The 17234-nt window shown below is 41.2% G+C and overlaps 1 protein-coding gene across 1 annotated transcript; it reads right to left on the minus strand.

Annotated features, from left to right (window-relative positions):
- Window positions 1-3593: 3593 nt before the first annotated feature.
- Window positions 3594-16048, minus strand: LOC118112319 (LON peptidase N-terminal domain and RING finger protein 3). Its single transcript, XM_035161532.2, has 12 exons — window positions 15203-16048; window positions 12002-12120; window positions 11755-11877; window positions 11145-11261; window positions 10871-11036; window positions 10708-10777; window positions 10218-10332; window positions 9627-9748; window positions 9021-9179; window positions 8749-8911; window positions 8453-8602; window positions 3594-7979 (listed from the first exon to the last, which is right to left on the minus strand). Exons 1-12 carry the CDS (start codon window positions 15903-15905, stop codon window positions 7821-7823), a joined length of 2166 nt encoding a protein of 721 aa, XP_035017423.2. The 5' UTR covers window positions 15906-16048; the 3' UTR covers window positions 3594-7820.
- Window positions 16049-17234: the final 1186 nt, after the last annotated feature.

A 17234-nucleotide genomic window follows, 5' to 3' on the forward strand; every position in this document is an offset into this window, starting at 1 on the left:
ATACTTCATAGAATGTGTGAAGCCTAAAGTGAAGCCAACACATCACGATCGCCACCTGGTGGCTAGCTGAAGAATATGTCACAAACCCTGCCTCCTCTTTGTTAGTTGATAGGACATGGACCATATTAAAAAGTCAAAATACAGGCTTCTCAGCTTTTCTAATCAATATAATCAACCTAAAACATACTAATGAGACTTGTTTTAACTATTGTTTTGTTTTTAATTGAACATTATTTACATCCCATTGTTGTTTCATGTGTGACTTTTGAATTTATAATACACACCACAGAGCTTAAACTGATTTTACAATGCACAAACTGATGACGTGCAGAAGTTAAACTGAGCGTCATGAACATTTATAGTCTTGGCATGTACGCACGCACATGTGTGTGGCCTACTTTCTGCTTTCTGCTTGTGTGTGACAGGAATTTCATCCAAATATTTGTGTGTGTGTGTGTGTGTGTGTGTGTGTGCGTGCGTGCGTGCGTGCGTGTGTGTGTGAAGCAGTAATCAGGCCTGCTCAAACTCCCCAGATGTCTTTTCTGGGTGAGTTAGGTAACACCGCTGCTGCCCTACTTCTGATACGTGCACTATCACACACACACATGTGGCTCCAAAGTGAACCAGCCAAGATGCACAATGTGTGTCTGTGTGTGCGTGTCCATGCCAAGTATCCATGGCGATGACTGCTGGGTGCTGACCTTCTCATTTACAGGTTATATAAGCAACCAACTTGGCAAGGATCAGAAGCATGGAGGTGAGAAGACGAGGGAAGGAGAGGGGAGCTGTTGCTGTGGAATTGCAGCTCTTGTTATCCTGTGTTGAAAAAACTTTCAATATAAACCACTCCCATGTCTGAACATATTCCTATTACACATTACAGAATATTCAACATCTGTTATTAACCCTTCTTTGTCCGGAAAACCACTAAAAAGACTTAATTCTCCTACAAACATTTGTTAAGTTTAAGTTTCATGATATGGAAAAACAAGTCTTACAGTGACGAGCTGCACAAACACAACACACTTAAAGGTGCTTCAAAAGCATATTCTATACTTGTTGAAAATTATGGTCAGTGTCATGGCTGTCGTTAGCTGGCGTCAGCGATGATAAGTACCGCCCATTAGTTCAGGACATAAGCTGTGACTGGACAGTTGGCTACTTGTCCTTGTTCATGCTTAATGTGTTTTCATTTCAAAAAAGGAAAAAGCTCACCTGCATCTCCTGCTCAGCAGTTATATGCTCGTCTCTGATGAACAACACTGAAATGCAGTGCACCACGGACTGTTTCACTTCAGGCGTTTGAAATCTCCCACAGACAACCTTCTGCATGAAATACTACTCTCTGATTTGACTTGTGCACAAATTCTTATGAAGTATTGTTGAGTATTCTAATATTGTTTTCAAATATATTATTTTCAAATATATTATTTTTTAAATGAACTCAGAATGCTTTGACCATGTGATGACTAAGTTTTGTAGATAGAATAGTATTGAATAAATTACACATTTAACCTGAGGATGGCTTTAGATAAAAAATTACAGTATTTGGCGATCAATCTAATTATTGTTGAGATATTTCTGTCTATCCACAGATTGACACTGAGCCCCAGTCATAGTGTAGCTGATAAAAAATGTTGACATCATGCGATATGAGCTCACATTTGCAGAATAGAGAATAGAGCTGTTGTGGAGAATTGACTTTTTCTTTACTGTGACACTTAACACACAGTGTGTTACTTATCAAGTCTCAATTGACACTGCTTTTTCATTCAGTGATTATCCAACAACCATGGAAGCTGACCTGGATGAGTCCATGGTGATAATTGACCTAAACAGGATAATTCCCAGACAACGCGGCATGTTGTTCTCATTAACTCGCCTATGTCTCTATATTTAGGGACACTAGGATTGGCATAAGTAGGCCCTCACACCTCTCGGAGTCCTTATGTGACTGCAGTGAGCTAAATTTGATCATCTGCAGTGTAATTATGCTGCATAATTACACTGTGGGGGAAGAAGATGCTGCTCTTTCATACCTGTAGTTCAACAATGGCCATCCATCCCTTTCTCTAATCGTTTTTTGTTTTCTATTTTTAAGTGTCTCACTCTGACTCAGTGACCTACATCGCCATTGCCGTTTGCATAAACTGTGGCTTCCTGTCTGTCCGGCTTCCCCTCCTCACTCTGCATCCCTGCCATGGGGCTGAACATTAACAGTCTGTGTATTTATACTGCGAGTGCACAGCTCAAACATATTCGAGACGTACACACGTGTGGAGACAAGCTGTCACCATCCCTGGTTTAAAATCTCCTCACGTCCACATGCAACATTTCATTATAAACCGTCATTGTGTCTGTCGTGAGCTTGTTTTCTCTCTAAGTGTCAGTTCTGTTCCCTTCAGCAGTCTTTTCTTAGCTTCTCACTCTAGCTTGTTCGACATTGCTTATCCTCACACACACACACACACACACACACATACACAAACCACCACCCTCCACTCTATCATCCTCTTTCTCCTCCAACTCTGCTTGAATCTGTGTCCATCTGTGGCTTTTCCCTATATACTCTCTCATTCAGTTTTCTTACCCCACATTGGTTTAATTTGCATTAGTGCCGACTGTATCAACCATACATTTAGGTTTAGGCCACAACCTCTTAACATAAAGTGTCTTATTCAGCCAAGCTTCCGCTGGGAGGAACTCCACTCTAACATCCTTTATGTGAGACCTAAGCTTAGCTGACCAGTTTCTAACAGGACTTATTTATGAAATGCAACAACTTTTGAAAAATGTATCACCAGTTACTTCAATTGGATTGGATTTGGCTGCAACACGGTTTACCCCTAAAACTCCAAACGTGTTTTGTGGACTCTTCTTCACCCGCCCATCAATCGGCATGGTGGTGAGTAGATAATTAATGAATTTATTAATTTAGACTGTGTCGTTTACATATAATGGTGCAGCCATAAAAAACCTTGAGGTTTAAACTGAGTTTAAATATTATAGTGACAGATAGAACCTAAGCCTCAGTGAAATGTTAGAACAGAATATAATATTTATGTGATGTCAGATGGATTTGTTTTTTCAAAACTTGTCACAGCAAATATATATATATATATATATACATACTGTATATATATATATAGCCCCAGTGACCTAGTTAAAAATGACCAGAAATTTGATGTCAATTTGCAAATAAGACAAAATATTATTACACTATTAAAAGAATAGTTTGAAAAACAGTTATTCGCTTTCTTGAAACTGCTCCACTGATTTTTGTACAGCTGACACAAACTAATCTAGTCTTGTCTCTTGCCCCATTACATATGGTCCTGATATAAAAAATACATTTTCTTGCATGAAATTCACTTAAATTGTAGGCTTTAACAAAATATCATTGATAATGCTGACTCATCTGGCTTCACTCATATTACAGACAGTTTTTTTTAAATAATCAGATTAGATAAAGGATTTGATTCATATCGTGAATTATTTAACACAATCTCAGTGATGTAACCTGTAATCTGAAGCAGCACTCTCTAAGAAACAAACACCAAACCCTGAAGAAGACAAACAAAGGAGACTTCAGATTCTAGTCCAGTCAGGTGCATTCGAAAATCCAATAAAGAATCATGAACACAATCCTTTTGGTTTATTCACAAGCCGTAGCTTCAGACTCCACTTTTGCAAAGTTAATGAATACTAAAGTTTTACTATCAAAAGCAGACACGTACAAAAAACATCAGAACGATGTCGAGACATACATACATTCATCTTGTGCGAATTCACCCAGACACATTTAGAGGCCATGGAGTTCTACAGGAGTTAAGATTCAGACAATCTAGTAACTGAAGTCAGTGCAAATATTTGAACACGTGAGAAGCGCTTGGTTTTTAAAGATGTGAAGTGTTTAACGCCCAATAGCAGAGCAAGAATGTGAAGTCGGAGGTTCAACCAGGGATTCGACTCTGTTTGACTCTAACTTTGTTTCTAAGACGCTGTTCAAATTGGAAGGGAAGAAAAATTAAGCGCTTCTTCAAATGCGTCAAATATTTGGGATCAGCATCAAACACATCACAAAGAATTCTCTTCGCTGAACTGACCAGTGACATAATCTCTTTAAAAAATGTGAGGTGTCGACGATGGTGCGTTTTAACACAGGCACAATTTTGAACAAAAAGTACATTTTGGAGCACTGATGGGACACGTGATGATATATATTTCAAGACTCTGAAATTTCATTTCAAACACAGATTAAACAACAATAACAAGAAAATAATAAAATTAGGAAGCATAATTATTGTGTCTCTCTATGTGGAAGTGCTCAAAGAGGGTACCAGAGGTAGTTACACTTCTTCAAAAGGTCACCGGTTGAATTCTGAAAGGTCAAGATGTGAACTGTTGTTGCATAGCTGGGCGGCACAAAAGTAAAAAAGATCAAACTTCCTCTACATCTGCAATGTTATGGTCAGTGATACAAACTGGAGGTATTAAAATAAAAAGCCTCGGGACACACATTTCTGTCAGTGGCTATTTTCCTAATCACAGTTATCATGAATTTTGAATGCTACACAAGATTGAATGTTACCATCAAGCTGTAAAAGCAGGTTATAGACCAATCCTGACCTTTAAGGATTCAGTAGGTGACACCAAGACAAATGCCAATGTATTAATATTCCAACTTGGTTGCATCTTCTAACCTGTTTTAATCATCCGAGGCTATGGAATCTCAGCAGTGACAAGTGCAATAAAAATTATAAATATAGCAGCTAAATAAATATATAGTTACTGCTAATAGGAGTCGCCCAAGGCTGCAGCGGATGAAGCTAAGTATGTTGTTTGCCAGTATGCATACGTGTCATTGTAATTAAAGCATAGTTTGACATAGTTTTAGGAAAAACACTCATTCACCTTCTTGTCAAGAGCTAAGAGGATTGATACAACTCTAATGTTTGAAGCTAGGGCTAGCAGCAGGTTGGCTTTCAACTGGCATTGAGGGGGGAATCAGGGGAAACTGTTAGATTGGCTCTATCTAAAGATCAGCACCTCCAAAACAACAGAAACATGTGACAGCTTGGTTGTTTAACTCATCAAAAACTAATCGCACAAATGACAACTTGTCGACAACCTGAAGCACATTACAAAATGTTGTCTCACATTTTGTTCATCCTAACAAAACCTAAAAATAATATCCACATCTAACTCTGGACTAAACAGCAACTAAGCTAATTTCCCAAAATGTCAAACTATTCCTTTATGTCAAAACAGTTGTTACGCGTAGCTCATTTTGATACTGTCGATCTAACTGACTTTAAATTATTTCCATGCCATGAAGCAATAGTTTACCATTGCCTCCTCTTTCTCTGAGTGGGAATTATTTATGTGATATGCTGTTATACTTGAGGTGTGGTTATTGATAGTTTTCCCTTTCCTGCCCAGTCTGAGCTAATTTTTAATTTCTTAATGGTTATCGAATCATGATAGCAGCGATGCTACTGAGGCTATCATTGTACGTATTATCGTACAGAGTGGGTTTCTCTGTGCAAATGCCTCTTCAAACAACAGCATTTACCACTCTGTTCATTACACAAAAATATAGAATAGAAGCTTACATTATAAAGTATTGCTGTTTAATTCTGTGCCACATAGCCACCATTTGATGGCAGTAAAAAACTCATAAAATGCATTAATTCTGTCAGCAAATTATTGTGGGTAAATATATACAGATTGTAGTATTTTTCGTTTTCTCATCATTACATGGCTTTGGCCCTTTCAAAAGAAAATCCTTAATGTGGATTATTTCACATGACGCTCCATGTACAATCACATGAAATAAGGAGAGGCAAATACACCAGTGAATGAGGAAAATTATAAAATACAAAGAACCTGATTGACATAGAAACATGTAAAATCAAACACATGTATAAAACAAAGCCCAACATTCTTATGCATTTTTCCATAGATGAACATTTGCTGTGTAAAAACAGTTATGTCACAGACATCAGCAAGGCCTCAATATTTTTAAACACATTTCTCTTCACAAAAATATGTTGCTTTTGTTTTCAGTCCATTTACAGTATTTCCTTCCTGTGAAAATCTTGTTTTGAAAGTTTCAAACTGAAGGGTAAAATGAACCTGGTATGTATATACTTTAGGCATTATATTTCCACACTACATTTTTCTGTGAAGTGAAGGCACTAGCCTTTACTAATAGTGTAGCACCGGTCACACTCTAATGAATGCAGATCTTTAGCAGTCATTTTGTCCCGCGAGGAGATGCAAAAGAAAAGTATTCCAACTTCTGCCATGGGGGAAATAAATACACAGAGGCCTGTCTGCACCGTTTCTATTCCCTTACTTAAAGTGGTGCAAAATAAGTCAGAATAAATACTGAATAAATACTCTTGAGGGATATTAAGGTGTCAGGAATCCAGGTCCTGGTCAGGACTTCTTGCTGCATTGTGGGCTTTACAAATATCTCAGCCAGAGAGAGGCTGCAGACAGCGGAGGAATCCAAATATGTTTAAGTCAACATAGCTCCCATTATGACAGGCCAATAAAAATACTCCAGAAATTTAGGTCACCGGGGATCACAGTGCCCTGTGCAGTTGTCAGTGTCAGCCATGTTGTTACCCTTTCTGGATTGAGTGAAGGGTGTTTCTGTTAGCAGGTCACTATTGCTGATGTTTGGGTCAAATGATAAGTTAAAAAATAAAAAAAGTGAGCAGCTCAGCATCTCTCTCCGTGAAATGTAAACAATGTCACTGCATGCATAAATAATGATAAAAATAAATAATGGAAAAAAATCCAACAAATTAGAAAAAATTGGATGAACAAAACATAACAACAAGAGCCTTGAAGCATATCGATGTAAAGGTTCAGTCCACTGTCAGCTGAAAGGGACAGAGACAGAAATGGAAGAGGAACGGAAGGGAAGCCGACAGAACGACTGTTAAAAACTAATAGTTGTTCAAGTTACAGGATTAACTATAAATGTCTGCACCCAGTTTACATAGATTTCAACCAGCAAATAGTTTGAAATCAAAGAAATAAATCTTATCTTATCACTTGTAATATAATTGGTCACTCAACTGTGGTGAGTGTATTTACACAAAAAGGCAAATTCATAGTTTGGTCTCTTATAGAATTGACATGTGCATATAAAGAGATATAGGATGGGGACACTTTGATTCAGAACTTTGCTTCATCTTTGCTTTAAAGCTACGATGAGAGAGGCAGCTCCGCTTTTTTACAGAATAGACACCATTTTTTAAGAATGCAAAGATGCACCATGACTTTTGTTTTGTCGTTTTTTGGTGCGTCATTCCACACACAACATGTACGCAACAGGAAGAGCAGAGAACTACGAAAATAATGGAGGAGGGCCAGAAAGGCAACACTGGAGCACGGACAGATGAAGACATTTCAGCACCACAGCTTGGAGCTGAACGGAGAGAGGTTAGACAGAAACATACACTTAGCTTCATTAGCATTGACATCAAATGACATCAAATGTTACAATAGAAGGTGATGATTCTCAAACGTAATTCCCCTCCTGTCTGACTGTAGCTTAAGTCTGCACCTGTTGAGAACTTAATGTTTGGAAGAGGTCAGTTCCATCAGATGTATTTCATCTTTGCTGCTGAGGTGTAGATGAAATCCAGCGTGGCTTTCTGAACAAGTGGCGTCAGGAAGGGTGCAACAACATCTATTGTCAATTTTTTGTGCATCAAAAGGAAGAACAACAGGTCAACTGCTGCTGCGGGGGGAGGGTAAACTGCATTTACTCAGGTGGGCGAATGTTTCCAGAAAGCATATCACCGGTGCCTGCTCTGGGCCATGAAGAGCAGCACCTTGCGGATACCGCTGAGACGATCTTTCAGAGAAGTGAGGGCCAGAAACGGCAGCTGGGCTCTGCCCTCTAACGGAAGAACGGCGAGTAACCACCAGCACCATGACGGACCATTGGGGCCGACCTGAAAGAGACAGAGAAAAGAGGACATTGTAATGTGTCCTTCCAGCCCCGAGCAATGAAGGCAACAAAAGTGTGTCTGTGTGTGTGTGTGTGTGTACGTGTAAAGATATCTTTGTGAGGAATGTTTTTAGCCTAGAAGATGAAGACATTTTGACTGGTCCTCACTTTCTGACCCACTTTCAATAAACTGTTATTAAGGGTTCAGACTTGCTGTTAGGATTACAGTTCAAATTAGGTTAAGGTTAAGGTTAGGATTGAGGTTAAGCATATAATTGTGATGGTTAAGGTTAAGGGAAAGGGCCTCACTAAAACAAAAGTACATGGTTAGGGTCTGTGTGTGTGTGTGTGTGTGTGTGTGTGTGTGTGTGTGTGTGTGTGTGTGTGTGTGTGTGTGTGTGTGTGTGTGTGTGTGTGTGTGTGTGTGTGTGTGTGTGTGTGTGTGTGTGTGTGTGTGTGTGTTCGCCTGGGTTGTACCTGAAGTTCGGGGTCTTTCTCAGGCATGGGTCCAAAGTGTCCTTCAATGCGTTCCTTCTGCTCTGCCTTCAGGGAGTTGACCCACACCAGGGCCTGGTCGTACACTGCATCATGCAGAGACTGCAGCTCTCGTTCTGCTACACCCTCCACCTGCACACACACAAGCACGACCACATTTGAGTTACAGTAGAACAGTTTCTGGTATGTCTCTTTACCCCCTCCATCCTTCTATGTCGACTAACTCCACTACAACTCCCAGTTCTCCCTGCTGTCCTTTCACTCCCACCCCCTCTTACCGTAACGTCCTCCAGGTACTCTATATCAGCTGTATTGTATCCGTCCCTCTCGCTGTGCTGAATGACTTTGAATCTCCGTCTACCGATGGTGTCCGCCACTGAGCGACCATCAGAGAAGAACTTCACGTCGCGGATCTCCAACAGGCAGCCGTAGTCTGCAAACCTGTAGACAGGAAGCCGGATATTATACTTCTAGATATATACGATATTCCTATAATATATACACTCTGACACATTAATTGAGTGCACACAGTCACTATCCAAGCACTGACCCTTTGAGGTTGTCTGCCAGACACATGCCAAAGCAGTTTGTTCCTGTCTCTATGCATCGGCGAATCATCAGTCTGTAGCAAGGCTCGAAGATATGGAGAGGGCACGGCACAGTGGGGAAGGCCATGGTGCACACAAATATAGGCACATTCTTGTTAAGGCTGGAAAGAAAGAGAGGGAATAAAGAATAATGTGTTTAATGTCGTCATTAGCAGAGTCATAGTACAGGGAAATATAATATTCCGTTATCAGTGAGAAGAGAGGCCAATGTGAAAGTGAATCCCTTTCGCTCCCGTTTCAGAGAAGTTAATTATTGGAGACCTGAGTTGGCCTTGGCCTCAAGGATAGTGATACTCGATGCCTGACGTGACGTGCGCTCAAAGGTCAGTGTGTCAGAAATGTGTTATCTAATGTAGGTCAGTAGGTCAAAAAACTGGGGCCGATATTCACATCAGGAGTGTTATGTCAGGCACAAGTCATAATCTGTGATAAGAATAGATATGACCAGAGAAAACAGACAAAATAAAGCAATAATAATAATAATAATAATAATATGCACGATGTGGTAATCACATGATGGACAAGAGCAGATTGGGACACAAACTCACTTGGAGAGCTCAGCCATCTCTTCCTGGTGGATCTTCTGTCTTTCCATGAGCTCGGAGGGAAGATACTTAGATATTAGGTTCTCCATTAGTACTGTCTTAGAGTACTGCCTCTGGATCAGGTACTGAGAAGAAAAGAGATATTAGAAATATGTTAATACAGAGTTTGGTCCACACACTCTCCAATGACAGCCATGTTAGGGCCTGCTCTATATTTGTCCCGTATCATATGATTCTGTGCGTTACTCTGGATGCATAAATCTGATACGAGGTATTGGCCCCTGCGTTGACCTCAAACTGTGAGCAGGTATCGGTTTGACGTAACCAATGTAAATTAAACTCATCTGTGTCATTATAGAATCATTACTGCCACTATCAGTTGCATCTGTTGAGTAACTTTAGTTTTTGGCTCCCTGGCATCACGTTACCTTACATAGAAATGTTCTGCACAGTGAGGCAATTCTTATTCCAGGAAAAAGAGAGCACTGGTATTGTTACTCTGCGAGGGCAGATACACTCAGTATCGAGAGTGCACTGGGCTGAGTTTAAACCACACTAAATTACATTTTTAATAAAACTATAGATGAGTAGTACCTTGGACAGCTCTTCTTTACAGAGCGGACACTTTGGGTTGTGGTCCAGACATCGCTTCAGACACTGAAGACAGAAGGTGTGACCGCATGGCGTCGTCACAGGCTCATAGAACAGTCTGAGTGGGAAACACACACACACACAAGTTTCTTCATGAGTTTTCATGGCCAGGACAAATACAATCTTGCAGACATATTGGGGAAAAGTATATTATACCTCTATAATGAGTTTAAATAATCAATGCTTAAGTCACAACATGAAAATTTAGTAAACCTCAGCAGCTGAAGAAGACTTCCATATATGTTTGAAAGAACTGAGAAAAAGCTAGTAAAGTCCAGATTGCCTGTTGAGGTAGTCTGGTCCCACAGGGGCAACAGAATATTACAGGCTTAAAACTACTGCACATGTTACACAAATGCCAATACATGTATCGCATAGTGGATGAGTGCTAATAAAGTTTTAGATCTGAAAGTAGCTGTAGAGCAAACTGTACCTCATACAAAGGGAACACTCCACATCTGATGGGTCCAAGACCTCACAGCTCGATGAGCCAGTGACCGCCTCTGTATGGAGACATCCGCAGACAATACATAAGACACTGCTCATGTACATGTACATCCTGTACACTGTTTGTGTAAAATATTGAAAAAACTCACCAGATCTACATCTCTTGTGCTCGTCGTTCCTCTCTAGTCCTTGCTCCTCCACCTCCTGCTTCTCCTCTGAGCTTCTTCGCTTTCGTTTTAAGAGGAAACTGTGAACGGGTGTGGGAGGAGTGGAGGTGAGTCTGGACTCTGAAGACAACAAGCTGGGACTAAGAGACTGAGGGAAAGAAAAGGACGACAGAAGACAATTATGAAACCTCATGTCCCTTCAATATCTTGCTTGACTTTGACTGGGCTGACGAACAGAGGGGAGGGCATCTCTTACCTGGAAGGGAGCACTGAAGCTGCTCTTGATGTGTGCTCTGGAAGACCCTATGCAGGAGTAGTCGGCGATGTGTTTAGGGACCTGGTCTGTGACTGGAGCCAGGAGATGACTCAGGAGCTGAGAGGAGACGGCAAACAAGGATGTGCATTTATGATTATGATTATGCAACTATTCCCTGTGCAATGTATCATGTTTTATTTACAGAGAAAAATCACTTATAGTTATAGTGAGACTGGGGCGCAATGTTTATTATAAACTAATTTGCCACTCAATCTTTCCCCTTCAGTAAAGTATTATTCCTTTTTTAAAGGTGCAGAGTATATAATATCTGACCAGTGTGCAGGCTGTCTCTTATACAATGTACATGAATGTATACAGATGTACAACATCCTATAATGTGTCTAAATATGACATGCAGTAAAACCATTGATTTTACTTAAATTATTCTTGTGTTAAATATGCTGTATTGTAAGGTGTCCGTGGCTGTTTAGAAATGCACCATAAATGATTATTTTATTATGACTTTTATCTATTCATTTATTTATTTTTGTAATGGAAGACATATGGACCTCTTACTGCCCACCCTGTACTACACTAATGTGGGATTTACCTTGTGAGCCTCAATCTTTGCCAGTCTGCAGTCAGGCTCTATGGACAAACACTCCAGGTACTCTCTCAGAGCTTCCTCCACCCGACCCAGCGACGCCAGGGCCTGGGCCTTACGGACATGACCCTGTGGGCAGATGGGAGATACATTACTTCACTGACAAGATGGGGAATGTTTTACTTATATCAGCCGCTTATCACAGATGTGTTAGTATGCTGGACAAATGGAGCCACAATTTGTTGTGCCGTACCTTGGACCAGCGAGGCTTGAGTCTGCAGGCCGTCTCAGCGTCTCTCAGAGCCGTTTCATAGTGATTCAGGCTAGAGTTGATCTGGGAGCGATTACTGAACAGTATGTGGTCCATGGGTGCTGAGGAGGAGATGAGGAAAAATTGGCCAGACAGTTAGTTACAGTTAGTCGGTTGGTTTGTGTTAGATTCGCACAATGAATTAATGTGTTGGATATTTTTTCAATTAATCCATTTATCATTTGTTTAAGTACAAAACTTTAGGCAGTGTAAAAAAGAATCCATCGCAATTTGCCAGTGACCAAGGCAACTAATTGTTTTGGAAACCTTTATTGAGCACACGTGTGTAATCCCAGTGAACTGAGTAGATCTAATAAAAAATGACCAATCCCTCAAAACTTTGTTTCATGTGGTTAAATGATAAAATGTGAGGGGATAATTCATATTTCATGCCCAACAAGATACTCAAGGTTTTTACTACAAAGAAAATGACTGAAACCTTCATTCATTAGGTGAGAAAATAATTGGAGTAATTGATAAATCATTTCATATTTTTAAGCAGAAATAAAGTGAATGTCTCTAAGTGTTAGACTGAATTTTATTCACCAAAAAATGAATCAGTTAATCGTATCTAAACAAATAAACAGTAAATTAATAGATAAGGAAAATAATTGTTCGGTGCAGGACTTGAGATTGAAGAACAGAATACGAAAAGTTTCAGCAAAAGATTTTTTTTCATCATTATTGAAATTGAAAATATTTAATTCATAAATGTATAAAATGTAAGAGAACATTTTTAAATGGAATATGTATATAAATATATCAAATATATTTATCCACAACTCAGATATATTGAATTAACAAAGATGTAAAATGGAGAAAACTGTGGTAGATTGTCATTTCTGTGAAGCTGGAAGTACTTCGGGTCAATAAATGAATTATTGTTTTGTTCTGTCTTTAAAAGCTTCCTTTGGGGGTGATATTAGCTTCAAGTTATACGAAAAAGAGGAATGTTTCTACTGGATCAGCTTCCACATTACAAAACGTGTTATGAAAAAAAACTACTGCCTTACAAAACCATGCAGCACTATCAAGGTCACCCACACAGCAGGTTTCATAACTATAGAAACTTATGCAAATGTCACAGTTTGCCCTATGGGGATCAGAAGCTGGCTTTTGTACAGACACAGGTAGTAAATCATTTAATGAAATAAAAACAGAAATGGAAACTTAGGAGGAGAGAGATTTTTTTTACATGTAAAGTATGGTTATGTCAACGCACAAACAGAATCTGGCAGAACACTAGTTGGACAGAAGTGTCACTGTTTAGCAGAGTACGCATTTTCAACAGGGTAGCTTTGTTATACATATACGTGCTTGCACACATACACACACAGATCTCTGCTAATTATTACTTACAACTCTTAAATTAACTTTTAAGACTAAGATAAGAGGTATTTCTGCCACTTAAACACTGAATATACACATCTGAGGGTGAGAACAAATTATATATAATTATATATAATAACACATGCACGCACGCACGCACACACACACACACACAGCTCGCAAATTAATTTGTACAAAGTCTTTATTTACATAAGTAGGTATTCTGTGTTGTTACTTAATAACCAAAATATTGGCAACAGACAAGGTCAAAAGTGGCTCCAACCAAACTAAGACAGTTATGTCATTCTCTGTTAATTATTATCTATTAAAGCACCTTTGGTAAACATGCAGAATCCCTCTGAATAACATCCTCACAGCCGAACGTGGACACAGCCCAGGGTGATCATTATCTATCACTGTGGGAGCTACCACTACACAACAACAGCAAACTGTTGGCCTCTGAGCAGGCTCCACTGCAGCAGCTGGGAGATAAATGACCCCCCCACTCCCCCCGCTTCTGCTTACAAAGATGTTGGCTAGGTTGATAACTCCCTACGCAATTCAGACTGTGGCTTCTATTGTCTGTTCTGCCCAGGAAAACCGCGGTACACCTCTCAGACAATGCAGCTGTCAGTGAAAGGGGGAGCTGTAAACTTACACAACCGGCCTGTACAGAGCCACCGAGCTGCACCAGCACAGAGTCGATTGAGATCAGGTCAAATATCTCGGTCCTGAAAGACCTGGGCCTGTGGCTGTGGAGACTGCAGCTGATCAGTCCACTAACAGTACTACACCCCGGCTGAACTCAACCCAGGGAAATGGAATGTAGTTCAAATCATTGCACCATCCACTCTTTATATTCTTCCATTTTATAAATCCCATATCCGTTATCCATTTTGTATAACTTTAGAGAAAGTAGTTGAACCAACTTTGAAAAATACACTTACATTGTAACACACAAATTAAGTTTTACGAATTAAATTCTAAAATGAAATTCTAATTAACAAGTTACATTTACACAATTGATAGCTTTGAGTTGAAAAAAACAAAAAAAATTTGCGTTAGTTTTTTCTCTTAAATTAGTAAAAGATTATTTATTCAGTGTGTGTTATGTGCCTGTTTCCTTTAAACTGTAACAGGGATTTTCTAGTTTGGGATCAATAAAGTCCATCCGATCCATCCATCTCAAATTTAGATTCTAAATCAAAACGCATCAATCCTAAAAAGCAGCCTGTCTCTTATCTTTAAGAAAATAAACCGTCCTCTTGAACATGGATCCCGATCAATAATTGGCCAATAATATGAGTGAGAGCCTTAATCCCCGTCTGGAAGTTCATATGGGTCAATCTGCCTGAGACCAGAACCTCTGCAGCTATTCACACGCATGGAGCTGACCGGCAATAATACCCTTGATCCACATTCGCCTGAACCATGGTGTGACGTTACACAATGAGGGAGCTGAGGGGGGCAGGTTACGTGCTTACGCAATGTTTATTCCACTGGCCCAGCCTACATAACTAACCCCTGTTATCCAACACAGCGGCACGGCCGAGAGCAGCAGCCCGCACAGAGGCGGCGGGCCCCGGCTACTGCCCCCACACACAGCCGCTGTCACACGACATGTAACAGTCATGTAACTCACCCACATGTTATAACAGTGTGTTGTTGACTCATGACAAGTCTCCACACGTGATTGTTGTGTCGCAGAAACATGGAAACAAAGTAGCACAGCTCATTTGGCAGCAGACAGGGCCATCTTCACTCACTGTTAAATAACTTTGTTTGTCACTAACACAACATGGCTCTGTGTCCTACCTATCAGGATGGCTTGGTTGTATTTCTCCAGCGCCGCGTCCATCTTCTTGTCGGCGTACAGCCCGTTCCCCTCCCGCCTCAGCCGGCCGGCCTGCTGCAGGCTGGGGAGCCACTTGGCCAGCAGGCTGCTGAGCACCACGTTCACCCGGTAACTCTGGACGTCCGCCAGGGAGTTGTCCCTGCACTCCTTGCACACGACCGGCCGCTCCTTCTCCTTCGCCTCCCTCTCCAGACACTTCTTGCAGAAGCTGTGCCCGCACGGCAGAGTCACGGGCTCGAACAGAAAGCTCAGACATATCCGACAGGAGAAGTCCGCATGCCCGCAACCTGTAGCCCTGGCAGCAGCTACATGCCCCGGTGGTGCTGGCGGTGCCGCCGCCGCCTCCTCTCCTCCTCTGCTGCTGCGCCGGCTGCCCCCCGCGTCCTGCCTCCGGATGCTACCCGACAGGTACGCTATGAGGTTGGCCAGCTGCGCAGGCTTCAGTCGCTCGGTCTCTGAGGCTTGCCGGTACACGTCAAGAGCTTCGGTGAATTTGCCCCCGAAAGCGAGCGCGTCACCCCGCTTCACCATCAGCTCCTGTCGGCTCCCTGGATCTCCGACACCCGCTAGCTGGCACTCGTAGATGTCCGCGGCCAGGTCGAAGTTTTTGGACTGGAAAGCCTCAGCTGCGAGCTGAAGCATGCTGTCGCTCTCTGTGCCCATACCCGGCAGGTGGTGTGCAGCCTATGCCCTCACCTGGGAAGCAGTGTCCCCGCTGCCATTCATGACTGTGTCCTCTGTCGGGAACCGGTGAGCACTCTGCGCGATTATGAGTCCTCCAGGAAGTGGCTCGCTGATATTCTCAATGGAGCAGCGCAGCAGAAAAAAACTCTTACGTAAAAGTTGTGTCATGTGACTCCGAGCAGCTGTTCTCATTGGGTGAGTTTAGAAAACTGTTACAAAACAATCTGTCATGTAACAGTTTCAGTGTCGGGGGCGGGGCCAGGAGCCTGTCTGACCCAGGGTCTGCATCCAGGACCCGGTGGGAGTGGGAGCCTGGGTGGGGGCCCCGGGCTGGAGGGACCCCACCGAGTAATGCCCTTAATCATATTTACTACCTTAATACTACATAATTCTACATTCTGGAGTATCAACCTGTCTGTGGTGGATCAATGACTTTCTAAATCAGGGGCCATAAAGGGGCCACAATTTACACAGAGGGGCCAATTATATGTCCAGCATCTGTGCACAACTCCCGATTCAGTAAGATGCACATTTAAATCATTCCTTAAAGTCATTCCTCCATTTTAAAATGATTCGTTGTTCACATTGTATACTTCATAATGATTAGAAAATAAAAAATCTGAATAAATTATCATATTCATTGTATTGTTAGTAAGTGACTACTGAGAGGACAGGGGAACTGCAGAGGCCCATTAGATCTCAGCTGGGGCCACTGCCCCCCCTGGCTTCGCTCCTGGATCCGCCCTGTGACACGTCATGATGACTTTTCAATAACTGTGACAATTTACATTAATATGTGGTTGTTATACGATGTACAATCAATAATACGAAAATTCCCATCATGTAGGATCATTTCAGTGACAGTGTTAGGGGTCATAATAATCAGAACAGTATAATATACGTAAGTGTTTACGCTTGTTGATGATGTATATGATCATTCAGCTGTTTTCTTCTTATGTGACGTCTTCCTAGCCCAGACTTGTTCATCTAAACCTTTGCTAGGAAAGTATTATTCACTCATATGAGTTCAAATGTATTTATTGTTTGTGTATTGTTAATAATTTCTTGGATATGACTTGTGTACGACAATTACCCCAAAATCTGATCATTTTAAGCATCTGGTACGATACTTTAACACTTCCTATCTGATAATGCTGAAGGTCATATCATCATTCCTTCATCCCTGTTCCTAATTACAGAGGGAACACCTTCATTAACCTCTCAGCACTGTCTTTATTAAGATCACTGCTGCTCAAACAGTTGTAGCTGTAATTATAGGCACTTCCACAAACCTTCAACCCCCTCATC

The sequence above is a fragment of the Hippoglossus stenolepis genome, chromosome 7 (assembly GCF_022539355.2).
Source record: "Hippoglossus stenolepis isolate QCI-W04-F060 chromosome 7, HSTE1.2, whole genome shotgun sequence".
Taxonomy (NCBI): domain Eukaryota; kingdom Metazoa; phylum Chordata; class Actinopteri; order Pleuronectiformes; family Pleuronectidae; genus Hippoglossus; species Hippoglossus stenolepis.